Here is a 19859-nt window from a genome sequence, read left to right as displayed (position 1 = left end):
GCCTGGTAGAAGGGTAGCATAGTGCTCCCTGACTTTGAACTTTACTACTGGGCTTCAGACCATGCGACTGTGAGATGGCAGTTTGCACATCTGAAATATAAATATGGCTGTTCTGCGAAGGAACACAAAAGTGGCCTTCAGTTGGACTTGGCAATTTCATTTTCACAGACCCTAAGGCACATTCCAACCTAACTGTACTCACAAAAACTACCTTCAGGTGTAGGCCCTCTGCTATGGGCAGGTTTTTAGGCATAATTATCGGTTCCAGTTTGTAGAAGGCAATCCCGCTCTGCCCGGCTTCAAATCCATTATTGACCCAAAGTATGGGCACGCCATGGTATAAAGACACATCAGGATTTTATGCTTAATGGAGAAATTCTACCTTTTCAGGATCTTAAACCCAAAATATACCTACTCAGACCTACTAGGAAAAAGTTGATTCAGACATGTGTTTTCCATGGGGTATATTATACACCTCAGCGATTACATAAGATCTACCCCCAAATGCCCCCTGCATGCTCTAAATGCAAAAGAAAAACTGGTATTTTTCTACAAAAAATATGTTCTGGATGTCCCTGCAAATAAAAAACTGACCGGTTATAGGTCTTTTAGCTAACAATTCTCCATTGCAACTTGATTTGCAGTTGTGACCATTTCTGACACCATTATGTTACTAATATTCTATGAACACTTACCTCACTCAGTACAATTACTAATATTCTGTTGATCGCATTATGCAAAATGAGAATTCCTCCTTCACTGGAAATCACAGATGCCGCCTCAGCTGCCCTCATGGGAATCTAATGCTATGTTTGTTAATACCTTTGTACAAACTATCAGTAGAAACGGTCTTAGAAATTATGATATCAGATGCCAAGGTGAGGTCAATTGACCATCCCACCCTTCTGTCCACTCTTCCTCCTTCTTCTGACATATCTTACGATTATAGAGAACCTAAAGCCTGGAGGTACACACGAATAGTCTTTTTTCCCATTCAACTGAACAAAAACCCAAAAAAACTGACAGCTTCGGTCGGAGCCGTTGTACTAACAGTCCGACATTAGTACAACGATCTCCCCCGCTGAGTTATTGTATTCTGACAGGGGGACGCTCCCCCCCCGGCCAGAACACTCCGGTCAGTGCTGTGGTTTTCCAGCATGCTCGTCTGACAGAAGCCGGCCAAACAGCGGCCCGGTTGCCACACACGGGCCGAATGTTGGACGGTTTTTATTGAACCCGGCCGATGTCTGACATTCGGCTCATATGTACTAGGCATAAGGCTAACATATCTATGTTACCAAAAGGTCTGCAGATCATTGTACAAGTGACCACATTGGAATCCATCCTATTTTAATTTTTTTTTTGAGCTTTGACAATTTACAACTGATTAAAAAAGTTTAACCTTCAAAAAATTATTAAGAGATAACCATTACCTTGAGCTCTAAACCTTTCCTCAAAACATCTGCAGTTAAGGTTGAACTCAGGTTCTTCCGTGTAGCTGTAAAGTTCTGAGAGAGACAAAAAAAAAAAAAAAAAAAAAAAAAAAACACATGTAAACATTTAAAGGCCAACTCCAGTAAAAACCTAGTTTTCTAGTTTTGGATCTTGTGGGGAAGAATTAGGGTCACACACACACAGATAATTCTATCGCTGGAGACACTTTGCCAGTGGCACAATCACTAACAAAAGGAGTGGCGGAGCGATCGTCGTTGGCTCAAGCAACAAGGAATAACTTCTGTTGCTGGCAAGTCGTTGTCGATGACAGAACTGCCTTGGTGACTAGGCCTTTAGAATCCTTAAGACTTTAACTGTGCCCCCCAAGTGTGGAGTTTCTGCCCTTCACTTACGGGCCACTAAACAGGACAGGAATTAAGAAAAGGTCTCTATAAAATTTAGACACATGCAAAAAAAAAAAATTAAAAAGGCGAGGAAGGCTTAGACCTTAGGCTATTAATGCTGTGGTTTTTTTTGCATCTCGACCCACTGAGACTCACTTTGGAGCTGAATAACCAAAGAATAGACGCTGTTTACCTTACAAGCTGAGCATTAAAGTAAAACTATAGGCAAAACTTTTATTTTTCATTTTGGGTAGCGCAATGGAGGGTTATAACCACAGTCAGATTTTTTTTCAGCATCTGTGTTCCATTGCGGAGATTTCCACAGTCTTCCTAGTAGGTGAGGTTGAATGAGGAGGGTAGTCTATCCAGTTTAACCTGTGTAGGTTTACATGTGTGTGTCATTTCCCTTCACTTCTTGTCCCATAGCCAAACAGGAAGTGAGAGGAAATATCTGCAAATTAAGGGAATTCCTTGGGGACCCCCAGGCCACCAGAACGAGTGTACCCACTGGAAGAAGATTTCCCTTTATTACTTTTCTGGGTACGACCCAAAATCTGGGATTTTCTTTTACATTCAATTATAATGGTAAACAGGGCATATAAAGAGGGTGACTCTCCTTAATGGGGGGCACAGACAACAATAAAAACTGACAGGTATTCTAATCCCTCTCCACTCTATCAAAAATTAAGAAAAAAAAAAAAAGTTTTGCCTTTAGTTATACTTTAACACTGCTAAGCAACAGTTAGTGCCGGTTCACACTAGACGCGGCACGACTTGCAGGTCGCCTCACCGAGGCGACCTGCACATGACTGCCGGGGCGACTTGCAAGACGAGGCGACCTGCACATGACTGCCGGGGCGACTTGCAAGACGACTTCTGTATAGAAGTCTATGCAAGTCGCCCCCAAAGTAGTACAGGAACCTTTCTTCTAAGTCGGAGCGACCTGCGTCGCTCCGATTAGAACAGTTCCATTGTACAGAACGGGAGGCGACTTGTCAGGCGGCTAGGTCGCCTGACAAGTCGCCCCCGTGTGAACCGAGCCTTAGTAAAAAAGGTAAAGCTGTGTTTACTTAGAAAACCCAATCTTGTGTTAAAAAAACAAAAAACAAACATTCGCTAGGTGGACATCGTCTACACCTTTAGAAAAGCAACCCAGTATGCGAGGGTGTGAAAAGGTATAGGGAGTGGAGGGGGGGGGGACAAAAAAAAAAAAAAATGTACACGATATTGGATCAAATTAAAATGGAACTTCACTCAATCAGCATTTACAATTTTTTTCCCTTATGCTGCTAGCATTAGGGAAGATCATATTTACTCATTTTAATTATTTTTTTTACATTTCTTCAGTTACTTTATGGTTTCCGGGCCTAGGCAAATTAGGTCATACATCCCAGGAGTCTTTAGGAGGGGTTTTCTCGGCTAAGCACATCCTACGGCCTGCATGCCTAAGCTAAGGGCAGATGGATTCCAGGAAGTAAATGTTACATGAATAATCTGCCTTTACTTAAGATGGCCACAGCCAGAAATGCTAAGGGGGGGGTGTGTTTTTCAAAGTGATTTGATCATTAAAAATGATAGTTTTTGGTGCTCAGATGCAGTGTAGTTAAAAAGGGTAAAATGGTGCAAGATTCCAGACTGACGATGACATGATTATATAGAAACTGAAGCAACGTTGCCCCTGGTTATGTGTTCATGCCTCACCTGCCAACTCTGCAGACAACTGGTCGGAATCGTCGTATTCAAACTCCAGAGTGGGACTACTATCCATCAAGATCTGATAATACAGGAAATCAATTAGCATGAGAAAGGCAACATGACATGACAGGAAAACAGCATGAGGACATTTTGAAAGATCGGAGACAGCTGGATGGAGAAGACATGCCGCCCCCCCCCCCCCCCGCTTACAATACACACTACATTCTCACTTCATGACCCATCTCAAAAGCATTTATATACTAACACATACAGAACATTAGGAGACATATGTCATTAAACCAAATAGGATTGTTTTGAAGAATGGAAGCTGGTTTTGGCACAGTGCTCATATTTTTTTGTAAGTGTAAATAGTCATGGATGTCAGCATTATGTTTGTAGACCTCTAATAACCCCATTTCCTGAAGTAGAGAGAGTGTCAGCTGAGGGCTTGGAACAGACAGAAGTGCAAAGGCTAAAAATAAGTTCTTTCATGAAGCTTCAGCTGACTAAACCTCTCTGTGTAAAGCTGTGATGCCTGAACAGTATATGAACCTTAGGCTCGGTTCACACCTCCACAGTTTGCTTTTGGCTGTGTGTTTTTGCACACACGATTTTACCACAATTTGCATTTTTCATCTTTTTTATGTTTTTTTTTTTTAGGTCAATTTGTTGATGGGCAGATTAAAAAACGCAAAATCAATGCAAAAATCACGCTACATTGCTTTTCTGCAGCTTCTCCATTGAACCAAACAAAAGCACTGTTCTGAGTTTTAAAAAAGTCCCTGACCCTTTCCAAAAGCACAGCGGCTGGAAAAAAAAAAAAAAAAAGCATAGATATGACCATGTCCCATAGGAAACCATGTTGAATGATCTGAAAGGAGAGAAAAAGCTCCTTCTTTGTTCCCTGTTGCATACTGCCTTTAACACCGAGTCACCCTCAAGATGTCTGGATGATTTTCAAACACATAGGTCGGTTTCTATACTGGTAGAATGGCATTTCATCTTGAACTACCACTAACTCGGTGTATGGCTCATGTAAAAACTGGGCCTATCACTAGACAAAAGGCCCGGCCTGTGTGTGTTGGGCCTGTTATGAATAAGTCTAAGGCCAGGACACACTACTACCAAGCACTGTATGGGACCAACCAACAAAATCTGGACTGAGCTGCATGTCATTCTCAAGCAGTAAAGCATTTCTTAGAAATTACACCATGAGTAAAATGAATTTCTGATTTTGAAGATAATCCATATTTTCTGTTACTGGTCAGAGATGGTCCACTTCCATCCAAGGGACCATATCAGCTTTAAAGCATCCATGCACACTAGACACAATCACATCTATCAGTAGCCCGGAATCTACTGGGCAAGTAGCCTGGAAGAAAACCCGACTGAACAGATTAGAAATCCTGCCCCAATCACTAAAGTCAGTAGCATGTGACTGTGTGGCTAATGTCCTCCCCAACTCTTCACATGGAAAGGACAGGCCTGTTTTGGACCAAGGTTTTAAAGCTCATTTATTCTTTGAGCAACCGTCTTTTCCCCACAGACCCTTGGCATGTCTTATTACACCTTAAATCCCCCCGATTTTACTAAAGCCCAATTCAAATTGGTGACCTACATTTTCTTAGCGGCAAAACAAACCATTGCCAAAGCCTGGAATAAACAAACAATTTGCTGCCTTTGAGGAAGTTCGTCAGCAAATCGACAGGTTCTTACTCAATGAGAAACTGACCAGCATCCTGCTAGATATGCAAAATAATAATTCTCCCATATATGGACTCCATGTATACAATATGCCCATCCATAACTGTCCATGGAGAGCTATAACTCATAGTAGTCCAGCATTGGGGTGCTGGCTTTGGGCATTCCCGATGCTCACTCCCCTTCCTTTTACCCCACTTCTCTCTCCCACCTTCCTACTGTGGACATCCTTCCTTTCTCTTTCCCTCTTATTTAATTACTGCAGATCACGTTGTTTATTCAGACTTGATGTCTTGATCTGCTTATCGTTTCGTGGCCTGTGGAAAAATTACATGGCTCATTGATACCTACTCTAACTTACAGGCTACTAGTTTTGTTTATTATGCCATTTATACTGTTGGATGTTTTTACATTCCCAACAGCCACATTCAATTCAAGCTGTCTATTTCCTAGGCAATTTCAAAAAGTTCTTGTATACTATGTTTTGTACCTTACATTTTTTTCAATAAAATAAAAATCTACTGAAAGTGGAAAGGACAGGTCAAACAGCCGTGTGTGGCCTTAGTCTGTACAACCATATAAAGAGATCCAATTAAAGGAGTTGTAAAGTCTCTAGGTTTTTCACCCCAATGCATTAAAGGTAAAACGCCCCCAGAGCCCCCCCTTTTTCTTACCTGAACCCGATCGTTCCAGCGAGGAGCAGGAACCCAGCAGCTCCAGCCACTGTCTCGGGTCATAATTGGATAAATTGATAGCCATTGGCTCCTGCTGCTCTCAATCAAATACAGTAACATGGGAACTGGGGGTGGGGCCAAGTCCTGCTGTCTGTCAATGGACGCAGAAGCAGTACTCAGAAGCGCGCCCGCATGGGTGTCCCCATGGAAAGTGGCTTTCCGTGGGGGCACTCAGGGGAGGGGCCAGGAGCGCTGCAGAAAAGGAGGATCAGGTATGTATGTATGTATATACATACACACAATACAGTTATAATACAATGAAATACAGGAGGATTAAGAGGGCCCTGCTCAGAAGAGCTTACAATCAGGTGGTACAAAAGGTTGTAACTGTGGGGAATGAGCTGATGGAAGTGGTAAAAGATTAGTTAGAGACGTGATATGCTTTCCTGAAGAGATGAGTTTTCAGGGATGCCTGAAGGTAGCAAGAGTAGGGGATAGTTGGACAGGTGGAGGTAGCGAGTTCCAGAGGATGGGAGAGGCTCTGGAGAAATCCTGGAGATGAGCATGAGAGGAGGAGACGAGAGAGCTTGAGAACAGGAGGTCTTGAGAAGAGCAGAGGGGACAATTTGGGTGATATTTGGAGACAAGATTGGTGATGTAGCTCGGGGCAGAGTTGTGAATGGCTTTGTATGTTGTGGTTAGTATTTTGAATTTAATTCGCTGGGTGATTGGGAGCCAGTGTAGGGATTGGAGGAGAGGGTCGGCAGACACTGAGCGGTTGGTAAGGTGTACAAGTCTGGCAGCAGCATTCATGATAGACTGAAGAGGGGATAGCCTATGGAGAGTCAGGCCAATGAGAAGGGAGTTGCAATAGTCAAGGCGAGAGATAATAAGGGAGTGAATGAGGCGCTTGGTGGTTTCATTTGTTAAAAAGGGGCGAATTTTAGGGATGTTACGGGGGTGAAATCTACAAACCTTTGACAACGATTGGATTTGAGGCTGAAATGACAAGTCAGAGTCTAGGATTACACCTAGTACCCTGGCGGGAGGGATGGTTGCATTGTTGATTTTAATGGAAATGTCATGTAGGGGGGCACTATTATTAGCTCAGTTTTAGAGAGATTTAGTTTAAGGAGGTGGTGCGACATCCATGCTGATATGTCAGTTAGTAATGTGAGAGGAGACTTAAGGAGTGAGGTGAGGAGTAGACAGATAGATTTGGGTGTCATCAGCGTATAAGTGGTATTGGAAGCCATGGGCGGTTATCAAGTGACCAATGGAGAAGGTGTAGATAGGGAAGAGAAGGGGTCCAAGAACAGAGCCTTGGGGGACCCCCACAGAAAGGGGCAATGGAGAGGAGGAGACAGAGTTGTAGGTGACACTGAAGGAGCGCTGTGATAAATAGGCAGAGAACCAGGACAGAGCAGAATCTCAGAGGCCAAGAGAATGTAGTTCATTGAGAAGGAGCGGGTGGTCAACAGTATCCAAGGCCGCAGAGAGGTCAAGTAGTAGGATTATGGAGTACTAGCTGTTGGTTATAGCAGTTAGTAAATCGTTAGTGAGATTTAGTAAGGCAGTTTCCATGGAGTGCTGAGAGCAAAAACCAGACTGTAAAGGGGTCAAGAATGTTATTTTCACTGAGGAAGGAGCTAAGACGGTTGTACACTAAGCTTTCTATAAGTTTAGAGGTGAATGGGAGCAATGAGATGGGTCTTAAGTTGTTCAGGTTGGTAGGGTCCAGTGCGGGCTTTTTAAGAATGGGAGTGATCTGCGCATGTTTTAGAGGGGAGGTGAAGGTGCCACTAGAGGAGGGAGAGATTGAAGATGTGAGTGAGGGAGCATAGGATAGAAGAAGAGAGTGACCGTAGTAGTTGTAAGGGAACAGGATCCAAGGGACAATTGGTTAGGTGGGCATCTGAGAAAAGTTTTGTAACCTCTTCAGTAGTAGCCAATTCAAAAGAGGAAAGTGTTGAATGTGCTGTTAGGCAAGGTATGTTGGGTGGGGAAGATGTATGCACAGTGGAGGTGTCCTCACAAATTGCATCAATCTTGTCACTGAAGTGATTGGATATCTCGAGCAGTGAGTGAGTTAGTGGGTGGGGGATGAAGCAGAGAGTTGAAGTTTGAGAAGAGCCGATGGGGACTGGATGACAAGAAATTAATAAGAGAGACAAAGTAGGCTTGTTTGGCAGCATGGAGGCAGGAATTGTATTTTAGGAGGGCAGATTTATATAGGGTGAAGTCTTGCAGGCATTTGGTTTTACGCCACAGTCGTTCAAGAGCACAGCAATGTCTCTTGAGAAGTAATGAGGTTGTGAACAGAGAGAGGAATGGGGGTGCTGGTGAGGTTGCCAGGGTTGCAGAGATGGGAGAATACAAGGACAAGGGTATTACCATTAGAGTGAGTGGAAGTATGTGTCCATTGGGTTAGGTCAAAAGATGAGGGTGTCGAGAAATTTAGCTGTAGTTGGGCTGTTAACATTGACAGGAATGTTGAAGTCACTAAGAATGATAGTGGGTATTTCAGAGGAGAGAAAGTAGGGTAGCAAAGTTATCAAGAAAGCGCAACACCGGTCAAAGAGGCCGATAAATTGCTGCAATCCTCAGAGAAATAGGAGAAAACAGACGAATACAGTGCATCTTGAAAGAAGAGAGGGAGGGACTGGAAGGTGCTTAGTGGGAATAGAAGGAAGCCAACTCCACCTCCTTTCTGTCTGTTGGGTCTGGGGGAATGAGTTCAATGGAGACCACCATGGGAGAGGGCAGCAGGAGAAGCTGAGTCAAAATTTTGAAGCCAGCTTTCTGTTATGGCGAGTATGATAAAGCGGTCATGTACAGATGTTAGCTTGTTAAAGATGGAGCAGGCGTTCCAAAGGACGCATGAGATTGATGGGCTGCTTTGAGGAAGCAGGGGGATAGAAATTAAACTGAGTGGATTGAGGTGGTTGCCAGAGGGGGAGGGGTATTGGATATGTGGCTTGCAGTTGGAAAATGGCGGACCAGGATTAGGAGGAGTGTGTGTGGAGAGAAATAGAGAGATAGAGAGATATATATTAGTGGAACCTCTGATTACAAGCATAATCCGTTCCAGGACTATGCTCGTAATCCAATGTACTCACAAATCAAAGCGAGTTTTCCCATTGAAGTCAATGGAAACGACAATAATTAGTTCCGCATTGACTTCAGTGGGATGCAATACCGCGTGCAGCAGGGGGGGGGGGGGCGCCGGTGAGCCTCGGAAATGGGCGAAATGGCCCGAGGAACACTTCAGCGGACCTCGGCAAACCTCGGAAAGACTCTGTTCACAAGCCTTTCCAAGGTCAGCCAAACTGTCCTCGGGCCTTTCTGTGCATTTCCGAACAGCGACTTTTGGCTCTGCTCGGCTCCCCCCACCTCAGGCCAAAAGCGGTACTGCACAGCGCTTTTGGCCTGAATCCTCCTCGTTTTGCGAGACAACATTCACAAAGTTAGGAATTTTAGAAATACAGTACTCGGTTTGCGAAACGCTTGTTAACCGCGTTACTTGCAAACCGAGGTTCCACTGTATAATATATACATATAAAACGAACCTTTACAAATCACTTTAAGTGCTCCCCTTTCTTCACAAAAATTGCAAAATATCATTAACATGCATCAAAAATCATTTTGTTATAGTCTGTACAATAAGTTCAGGTGTTATAACCCAAACAGGTTTTCCTGAAACAGCTTTACATGGGTCCACGAGTGTATTAGAGAGGATCTGACCGACAGAGGCTGTAGACAGGACATGTCTTCCCTTCATATCAAGATCAAAGGATCAAAAGTGCAAAAAGATATGGCAATGTGATACCTGAAAAGGAGGAATACATATAACGATAGAGTTCAGTATATGCATTCCTTTTTTTTGACAGAGACAGAAGATTTAAACCAGGGTAATAATTATGTGACTGGTAGTCAGTGCTGTGGTTTGTCCCAAGCCTTGTCAATGGACTGCTGGACAGCACGGTCCATATGTGCAAGTGCAAAAAATAATATACATAAAAGCATCTAAAATTCATACAATGGATACTATAGTTATATAAAACACTATACAGTTATTAGAATACTATTTTTTTTGCAGTAGTGGTCGGTTAAGACCTATCCTTGCTAAAGCACTAAAACCTGCCCCTTGTCATCCAACTGTCACACAACAAAGCCATTATCCCTCTCTGAAGTTCTGGCGTCTACAGTTAAAGCGGAACTAAACACTCCTATCCTTTTCAGCCAAGGAAGCTGCCACCTTGGCCTCGGTTTGATCAGCAACTGCCATGATGCTGCACATGTGAACAGTTATGATACCAGCCAAGTGATGATTTGACAGTTTGCTTGAGGACACAAGCAAATGTGACAGTTAGCAATCCCGGCATTCCAGGAATCTAACTATTTTGAAACCGTTAAGGCTCGGTTCATGCTGCTGTGACGTGAGACCCCAAGTAGCGTGACGTGTGAAATTCCATTTTAGCCGATGAGACCCGTCTTAATTAGCAAGACAACTTGGCTCTGACTCACACGTGTTGCCGTGTGCTGCAACCCATGGTAACGTACTATTGTGTGCGCTGTGTTGTACTGCATAAGAAACTGATTCATGTATATTTTGGGGTTAGGGGTGTAAGCGGCTGGGGGGAGAGGCTATTGAAAGTTTTTTTCAACCCTAATGCAGTGAATGTATTAAGAAAAAAAAAAAAAAACATTTGCCTTTAGAACCACTTTAAGTTCAAAATGAACTTACAGGGAATTACAATTTGTGTTGCATTCAATTAGGAAGCATATTATTATTTTAAACATAATTGATCAAAGGTATACATGCCTGCTATTATAGGTGGTTTGCATACTAGTCTAATGTGTGTACGCACCTGGGCAGCAAAGTGGCTCAGTGGTTAGCACTCCTGCCTTGCAGCGCTGGGTCACTCGGTTTGTATCCCAACATAGGAAACTACCTGCATGGAGTTTGGACATTCTCCCTTTGCTTGCGTGGATTTGCTCTGGGTACCCCAATAGCATGCTGATAGGTTAACAGTTCTATGTCTAAATTTTAGACATTAGCCAATCAGACATATCCTTGCTTATTTATTTTGCAGTTATGCTTCAATTAAAGTCCCACTTTGCTTTAATATATAATGTCTAAAATTTGCCCTAGTATGCATGTGAGGTAGGGACCTTAGATTGTAAGCTCCTTGTGTGCAGGACTGATGTGAACACACAATATGTAAGGGCTTGCTCACACTAGCGTTACTCTCTGAAGAGTGATCCGCATTCAGATCGCTATTTATAGAGCATTGAACAGACAGTGAGGTGATGCTGTATCAGATCCTCACTGCCTGCCTAAACTCCACACTTGCAGAGCAGCTCCATTCACTTGAATGGGTCACATTTGGCAGGTAGTCGGGTCTACTAAACAGTGACAGGAGGATAATCGCTGCTGCAGCTGCGAACCAAAACATTACAGCCCGGGATTTGTACACCCCCAACTGCTGCCTCTGCAGCTAAAGGGGGGGACAGTAAAAGCATGGCTCATTTGCGGTCTTTTACCTACTCCCCTCACCTGTGAACAAGCCCTAAAGAACTATAAAAATACCTGTAATAAAACTGGCCTGTACAGTGAGGGAAAAAAGTATTTAATCCCCTGCTGATTTTGTACGTTTGCCCGCTGACAAAGAAATGATCAGTCTAGAATTTTTAAGTTGATTTAAACAGTGAGATAGAACAAAAATATCCAGAAAAACGCATTTGAGTGAAATAAGTATTTGATCCCTTCACAAAAATACTTGGTGGCAAAACTCTTGTTGGCAATCACAGAGATCAGACGTTTCTTGTAGTTGGCCACCAGGTTTGCACACATCTCAGGAGGGATTTTGTCCCATTCCTCTTTCTCCATCCTCTCCAAGTCATTAAGGAGTTTAAGGGCTGACGTTTGGTAACTCGAACCTTCAGCTCCCGCCACATATTTTCTATAGAATTAAGGTCTGGAGACTGGCTAGGCCACTCCAGGACCTTAACGTGCTTCTTCTTGAGCCACTACTTTGTTGCCTTGGCTGTGTGTTTTGGGTCATTGTCATGCTGGAATACCCATCCATGACCCATTTTCAATGCCCTGGCTGAGAAGGAGGTTCTCACCCAAGATATGACGATAATTGGCCCTTTCCATTGCCCCTCTGATGTGGCGAAGTTGTCCTGTCCCCTTAGCAGAAAAACACCCCCAAAGCATAATGTTTCCACCTCCATGTTTGACAGTGGTGACAGTGTTCTTGGGGTCATAGGCAGCATTCCTCCTCCTCCAAACAGGGCGAATTGAGTTGATGCCAAAGAGCTAGATTTTGGTCTCATCTGACCACAACACTTTCACACAGATCTCCTTTGAATCATTCAGATGTTCATTAACAAACTTCAGACGGTCCTGTACATGTGCTGTCTTGAGCAGGGGGACCTTACGAGCACTGCAAGATTTCAGTCCTTCACGGTGTAGTGTGTTACCAATTGTTGTCCTTGTGAATATGATCCCAGCTGCCTTGAGGTCATAAGATTCTCCTGTGTAGTTCTGGGCCGATTCCTCACCATTCTCATGATAATTGAAACTCCACAGGGTGAGATCCTGCATGGAGACCCAGACCGAGGGAGATTGACAGTTATTTTGTGTTTCTTCCATTTGTGAATAATCGCACCATCTGTTGTCACCCTCTCACCAAACTGCTTAGCGATGGTCTTGTAGCCCATTCCAGCCTTGTGTAATTCTACAATCTTGTCCCTGACATCCTTGGACAGCTCTTTAGTCTTGGCCATGATGGAGAGATTGGAATCTGACTGATTGCCTCTGGACAGGTGTCTTCTATACAGGTAACAAGTTGAGATTAGGAGCACTGCCTATAAGAGAGTGCTCCTAACCTCCACTCATTACCTGTATAGAAGACACCTGGGAGCCAGAAATCTTACCAATTAATAGGGGATCAAATACTTATTTCACACATTAAAATGCAAATCAATTTAGAACTTCTTTGAAATGCATTTTTCTGGATATTTTTGTTGTTGATCTGTCTACCACTTTTAAAATAAACTGTTTAAAATAATTATAGACTGATTATTTCTTTGTCAGTGAGCAAACGTACAAAATCAGCAGGGGATCAAATACTTTTTCCCCCCTCACTGTAAATAAAGCTAGGTTTAGACACAAGTCTAAAAAAAACTTCAATCCTCTGAAAAGCATTTTGCATTCGGATCACTTTTCAGAGGTGACCGACAAGCAGTAAGGAGGTAATGTGAGGCCCTCCTTGCTGCCCGTTTTCACCCCATTTTTGCCAAACAAATGTGGTGGCAGCAACTTTAAAGATTTCTCTTGAAGGTATTGCATTCAGTGGGCTTGCTGCCTGCCAGTTATAATTTGTTGGGTAATTTTTGCCACCGAAGCATTGCTGCTGCATGTGAACATCCCTGTTGTCTGACATTGCAGCTTAAGGCCTTTGTCTTAACACCCGCTATTCCAAACACAGCCAGTTGGTGACAACTCAATCATCAGTGTTTGGAGTGTTCTGATCACAGGGGGGGACGGTAAGTCCTGAGGGCTCTATAGATGGGGGATGATGATAGGGGAATGCAAGTCCTGAGGGCTCTATAGATGGGTGATGATGATGGAGGGCGGCAAGTCCTGAGGGCTCTATAGATGGGTGATGATGATGGAGGGCGGCAAGTCCCGAGGGCTCTATAGATGGGTGATGATGGAGGGCGGCAAGTCCTGAGGGCTCTATAGATGATGATGGGAGACGGCAAGTCCTGAGGGCTCTATAGATGGGGGATGATGATAGGGGAATGCAAGTCCTGAGGGCTCTATAGATGATGATGGGGGACGGTAAGTCCTGAGGGCTCTATAGATGATGATGGGGGATGGTAAGTCCTGAGGGCTCTATAGATGATGATGGGGGATGGTAAGTCCTGAGGGCTCTATAGATGATGATGGGGGACGGTAAGTCCTGAGGGCTCTATAGATGGGTGATGATGATGGGGGACAGCAAGTCCTGAGGGCTCTATAGATGGGTGATGATGATGGGGGACGGTAAGTCCTGAGGGCTCTATAGATGATGATGGGGGACGGTAAGTCCTGAGGGCTCTATAGATGATGATGGGGGACGGTAAGTCCTGAGGGCTCTATAGATGATGATGGGGGACGGTAAGTCCTGAGGGCTCTATAGATGATGATGGGGGACGGTAAATCCTGAGGGCTCTATAGATGATGATGGGGGACGGTAAGTCCTGAGGGCTCTATAGATGATGATGGGGGACGGTAAGTCCTGAGGGCTCTATAGATGATGATGGGGGACGGCAAGTCCTGAGGGCTCTATAGATGGGTGATGATGATGGGAGACGGTAAGTCCTGAGGGCTCTATAGATGGGTGATGATGATGGGGGACGGTAAGTCCTGAGGGCTCTATAGATGATGATGGGGGATGGTAAGTCCTGAGGGCTCTATAGATGATGATGGGGGACGGTAAGTCCTGAGGGCTCTATAGATGATGATGGGGGACGGTAAGTCCTGAGGGCTCTATAGATGATGATGGGGGACGGCAAGTCCTGAGGGCTCTATAGATGATGATGGGGGACGGCAAGTCCTGAGGGCTCTATAGATGATGATGGGGGACGGCAAGTCCTGAGGGCTCTATAGATGGGTGATGATGATGGGAGACGGTAAGTCCTGAGGGCTCTATAGATGGGTGATGATGATGGGAGACGGTAAATCCTGAGGGCTCTATAGATGATGATGGGGGACGGTAAGTCCTGAGGGCTCTATAGATGATGATGGGGGGACGGGAAGTCCTGTGGGATCTATAGATGGGGGATGATGATGGGGGACGGTAAGTCCTGAGAGCTCTATAGATGGGTGATGATGATGGGGGACGGTAAGTCCTGAGGGCTCTATAGATGATGATGGGGGACGGTAAGTCCTGAGGGCTCTATAGATGATGATGGGGGATGGTAAGTCCTGAGGGCTCTATAGATGATGATGGGGGACGGTAAGTCCTGAGGGCTCTATAGATGATGGGGGACGGTAAGTCCTGAGGGCTCTATAGATGGGTGATGATGATGGGAGACGGTAAGTCCTGAGGGCTCTATAGATGGGTGATGATGATGGGAGACGGTAAGTCCTGAGGGCTCTATAGATGATGATGGGGGACGGTAAGTCCTGAGGGCTCTATAGATGATGATGGGGGGACAGGAAGTCCTGGGGGCTCTATAGATGATGATGGGGGACGGTAAGTCCTGAGGGCTCTATAGATGATGATGGGGGACGGTAAGTCCTGAGGGCTCTATAGATGATGATGGGGGACGGTAAGTCCTGAGGGCTCTATAGATGATGATGGGGGACGGCAAGTCCTGAGGGCTCTATAGATGGGTGATGATGATGGGAGACGGTAAGTCCTGAGGGCTCTATAGATGGGTGATGATGATGGGAGACGGTAAGTCCTGAGGGCTCTATAGATGGGTGATGATGATGGGAGACGGTAAGTCCTGAGGGCTCTATAGATGATGATGGGGGACGGTAAGTCCTGAGGACTCTATAGATGATGATGGGGGACGGTAAGTCCTGAGGGCTCTATAGATGATGATGGGGGACGGTAAGTCCTGAGGGCTCTATAGATGATGATGGGGGACGGTAAGTCCTGAGGGCTCTATAGATGGGTGATGATGATGGGAGACGGTAAGTCCTGAGGGCTCTATAGATGGGTGATGATGATGGGAGACGGTAAGTCCTGAGGGCTCTATAGATGGGTGATGATGATGGGAGACGGTAAGTCCTGAGGGCTCTATAGATGATGATGGGGGACGGTAAGTCCTGAGGGCTCTATAGATGATGATGGGGGGACGGGAAGTCCTGTGGGCTCTATAGATGATGATGGGGGACGGTAAGTCCTGAGGGCTCTATAGATGATGATGGGGGACGGTAAGTCCTGAGGGCTCTATAGATGATGATGGGGGACGGTAAGTCCTGAGGGCTCTATAGATGATGATGGGGGACGGTAAGTCCTGAGGGCTCTATAGATGGGTGATGATGATGGGAGACGGTAAGTCCTGAGGGCTCTATAGATGGGTGATGATGATGGGAGACGGTAAGTCCTGAGGGCTCTATAGATGGGTGATGATGATGGGAGACAGTAAGTCCTGAGGGCTCTATAGATGATGATGGGGGACGGTAAGTCCTGAGGGCTCTATAGATGATGATGGGGGGACGGGAAGTCCTGTGGGCTCTATAGATGGGGGATGATGATGGGGGACGGTAAGTCCTGAGGGCTCTATAGATGGGTGATGATGATGGGGGACGGTAAGTCCTGAGGGCTCTATAGATGATGATGGGGGACGGTAAGTCCTGAGGGCTCTATAGATGATGATGGGGGACGGTAAGTCCTGAGGGCTCTATAGATGATGATGGGGGACGGTAAGTCCTGAGGGCTCTATAGATGATGATGGGGGACGGTAAGTCCTGAGGGCTCTATAGATGATGATGGGGGACGGTAAGTCCTGAGGGCTCTATAGATGATGATGGGGGACGGTAAGTCCTGAGGGCTCTATAGATGATGATGGGGGACGGTAAGTCCTGAGGGCTCTATAGATGATGATGGGGGACGGTAAGTCCTGAGGGCTCTATAGATGGGTGATGATGATGGGAGACGGTAAGTCCTGAGGGCTCTATAGATGGGTGATGATGATGGGAGACAGCAAGTCCTGAGGGCTCTATAGATGATGATGGGGGGACGGGAAGTCCTGTGGGCTCTATAGATGGGGGATGATGATGGGGGACGGTAAGTCCTGAGGGCTCTATAGATGGGTGATGATGATGGGGGACGGTAAGTCCTGAGGGCTCTATAGATGATGATGGGGGACGGTAAGTCCTGAGGGCTCTATAGATGATGATGGGGGACGGTAAGTCCTGAGGGCTCTATAGATGATGATGGGGACGGTAAGTCCTGAGGGCTCTATAGATGATGATGGGGGACGGTAAGTCCTGAGGGCTCTATAGATGATGATGGGGGACGGTAAGTCCTGAGGGCTCTATAGATGGGTGATGATGATGGGAGACGGTAAGTCCTGAGGGCTCTATAGATGGGTGATGATGATGGGAGACAGCAAGTCCTGAGGGCTCTATAGATGATGATGGGGGGACGGGAAGTCCTGTGGGCTCTATAGATGGGGGATGATGATGGGGGACGGTAAGTCCTGAGGGCTCTATAGATGGGTGATGATGATGGGGGACGGTAAGTCCTGAGGGCTCTATAGATGATGATGGGGGACGGTAAGTCCTGAGGGCTCTATAGATGATGATGGGGGACGGTAAGTCCTGAGGGCTCTATAGATGATGATGGGGGGACGGGAAGTCCTGTGGGCTCTATAGATGGGTGGTGATGATGGGGGACGGTAAGTCCTGTGGGCTCTATAGATGGGGAGATGGATTCACCAAAGGAGCAATCCATCAACCAATCACATCCCCTCTTTCGTTCTATACAGTGATTGGGTGCCATAGAGGACACCTCCACTCTCTGCTCCATAGAACACCCCTGCTGCCCTCTGCTCACCCCGCCCTCCTCCTGTGACTACAGAGTGACTGTTCAGTCGGCTGTGAACACCCGGCTCCTCTGATCAGCCCCACGCCTGGCACACCCAGCCCTTCCTAGGCACTCAGTGCTGCCATTCCCTCCCCAGAAGGGGGCACTCTCCCCCATGTCGGTCATACCCATCCCTCACCTCGGTCTCCCTCTTCCTGCCCTTGCTGTTCCCTTCCATGCCGATTCCGCAGCTGTCACTCCCAGCTCGGTAACACACACGTGCTGAGTAGAGGCGGGCCTAGGCACCACCCCCTGCATTTCTAATTAGCTGAATGGTTAGCTGCGGTGGGGCGGGGAGAAAACTTGTTTTTCTTCACCCTCATTGGGCAAAAGTGAGAAGAGGGCGGGTTTGTGTGATAGGACGCTGTTCTGATAGTTGAGCTGAGGGGGGGTTAGGAGGGAAGGGGGGAGGGGCGGTGACAGGTAGAAACACTTCTCTACCTTTATCACACTGGGCTGTGATATGACTCTCAGCTTTATTACTCTGCTTGTAGATGGGCCGATCTCTCGGCTGTACACCATACAATCTCCTATACAGTCACCACAATTATATACTAGGCAGAAACAAGTAAACTCTGCTTTTAACCACTTGCTGACCAGGCTTTTTCTGTTTACAAGTTTAAATCAGTATTTTTTGCTAGAAAATTACTTATAACCCCCCAAACACTATACATTATTTTTTTTTTTAGCAAAGACCCTAAGAAATAAAATGGCGGTTACTGCAATTTTTTTTATGTCACAGGGTATTTTGCAAACTCAATCATTTAAAAAAAACAAACACTTTAACCACTTCAGCCCTGGAAGATTTTACCCCCTTCCTGACCAGAGCACTCTTTACAATTTGGCACTGCGTAGCTTTAACTGACGATTGCGCAATCATGCGGCGCATAGTTTGCACCCGTTTTTTCCCACAAATAGAGCTTTCATTTGGTGGTATTTTATCACCTCTGCGGATTTTATTTTTTGCGCAGTCGTAAACAAAAAAAAGAGCGAAATTTTGAAAAAAAAAACAATATTTAAAAAAACAAAAACAAATTGATTCATCAGTTTGGGCCAATATATATTCTTCTACATATTTTTGGTTAAAAAAAAAAAAATCGCAATAAGCGTATATTGATTGGTTTGCTCAAAAGTTATAGCGTCTACAAATTAGGGGATATATTTATGGCATTTTTATTATTATTTTTTTTAACTAGTAATGGCGGTGATCTGCAATTTTTAGCGGTACTGCGACATTGTGACGGACAGATCGGACATTTTTGACACATTTTTTGGGAGCATTGACATTTATACAGTGATCAGTGCTATAAATATGCACTGATTATTGTATAAATGTCACACCCTCTGGCAGCTCTTAAAGGGGGTTTCGCGCAGTGGTGCCATTGTAACGCAGTATATGTGCGTGAGTCGGTCGGGAACCGGTTAATGAATTTAAAAAAAAAAAAACATTTACCCAAATTTTTTTGTATAATGTTATGCTGAATAAATGGATACCTAACATGTCACACTTTAAAATTGGTAACGCTTGTGGAATGGTGACAAACTACGGTACTTAAAAATCCCCAAAGACGATGCTTTAAACACCTTTACAGGTCACCAGTTTAGAGTTACAGAGGAGGTCTAGGCTAGAATTATTTCTCTCGCTCTAACGTTTGCAGCAATACCTCACATGTGTGGTGCGAATACTGTTTACATACACATGCATGACTTACGTATGCCTTCGCTTCTGCGCAAAAGCATGGAGGGATGGGGGCACTTACATTTTTTTTTTATTATTATTATTTATTTTACCTTTTATTTTTACACTTTCCCTTTATTTATTTTTTTAAACACTTTTATTCCTTTAAATAACACTTGTTAACATCCCTTGCAATCGAAATAAGGATGACAGGTCCTCTTTATGGTGAGATCTGGGGTCAAAAAGACCCCAAATCTCTTCTTTACCTTTAAAAGCAAAAGATCAACAAATATATATTTTTTTGATCTTTTGCTTTAAAAAAAAAAAAAAAAAAATTACTTCCAGCCTGGACCAGAAGTGATGTCATGATGTTGCTCCGGTCCTCCAAGGCCATAGAGTTGATCAAAGAGTATTCATTTTTTTATTGCCTATGGGAACAGCCAGCTGCACCGGATCATTTTTTGGGCGAACCGGCAGAAACGATAAATCCAGGAAACACCAGCGAGTGGCCCTCTGCTTTAGAAACCACTCCAGCGGCTCATGAGCCACTTGGACATGTTTCATGAGAAAGCCACCTGCCGCTTGTAAAAAAAACTATACCGGGACATCTTCAGCCATAATCCAGGTAAACCACTTGCAAACAGCAATGTATACATATGTATTGTGATCAAGT

General features: G+C 45.0%; 1 protein-coding gene across 1 annotated transcript in view; it reads right to left on the bottom strand.

The window, feature by feature from the left end:
• The window catches only part of STRIP2 (striatin interacting protein 2), a 76986-nt gene extending 59204 nt beyond the window's left edge, over positions 1 to 17782 (bottom strand). The window contains exons 1-3 of the mRNA XM_073619350.1: positions 17648 to 17782; positions 3540 to 3612; positions 1434 to 1508 (exon numbers count right to left, since the gene is read on the bottom strand). Of these exons, the coding sequence (XP_073475451.1) occupies positions 1434 to 1508; positions 3540 to 3612; positions 17648 to 17686 (187 nt within the window). The 5' untranslated portion in view covers positions 17687 to 17782. The remainder of the gene's footprint in view (positions 1 to 1433; positions 1509 to 3539; positions 3613 to 17647) is intronic.
• Positions 17783 to 19859: the final 2077 nt, after the last annotated feature.

The sequence above is a fragment of the Aquarana catesbeiana genome, linkage group LG03 (assembly GCF_042186555.1).
Source record: "Aquarana catesbeiana isolate 2022-GZ linkage group LG03, ASM4218655v1, whole genome shotgun sequence".
Lineage (NCBI taxonomy): Eukaryota > Metazoa > Chordata > Amphibia > Anura > Ranidae > Aquarana > Aquarana catesbeiana.
This window is presented reverse-complemented; position numbering and strand designations above follow the sequence as displayed.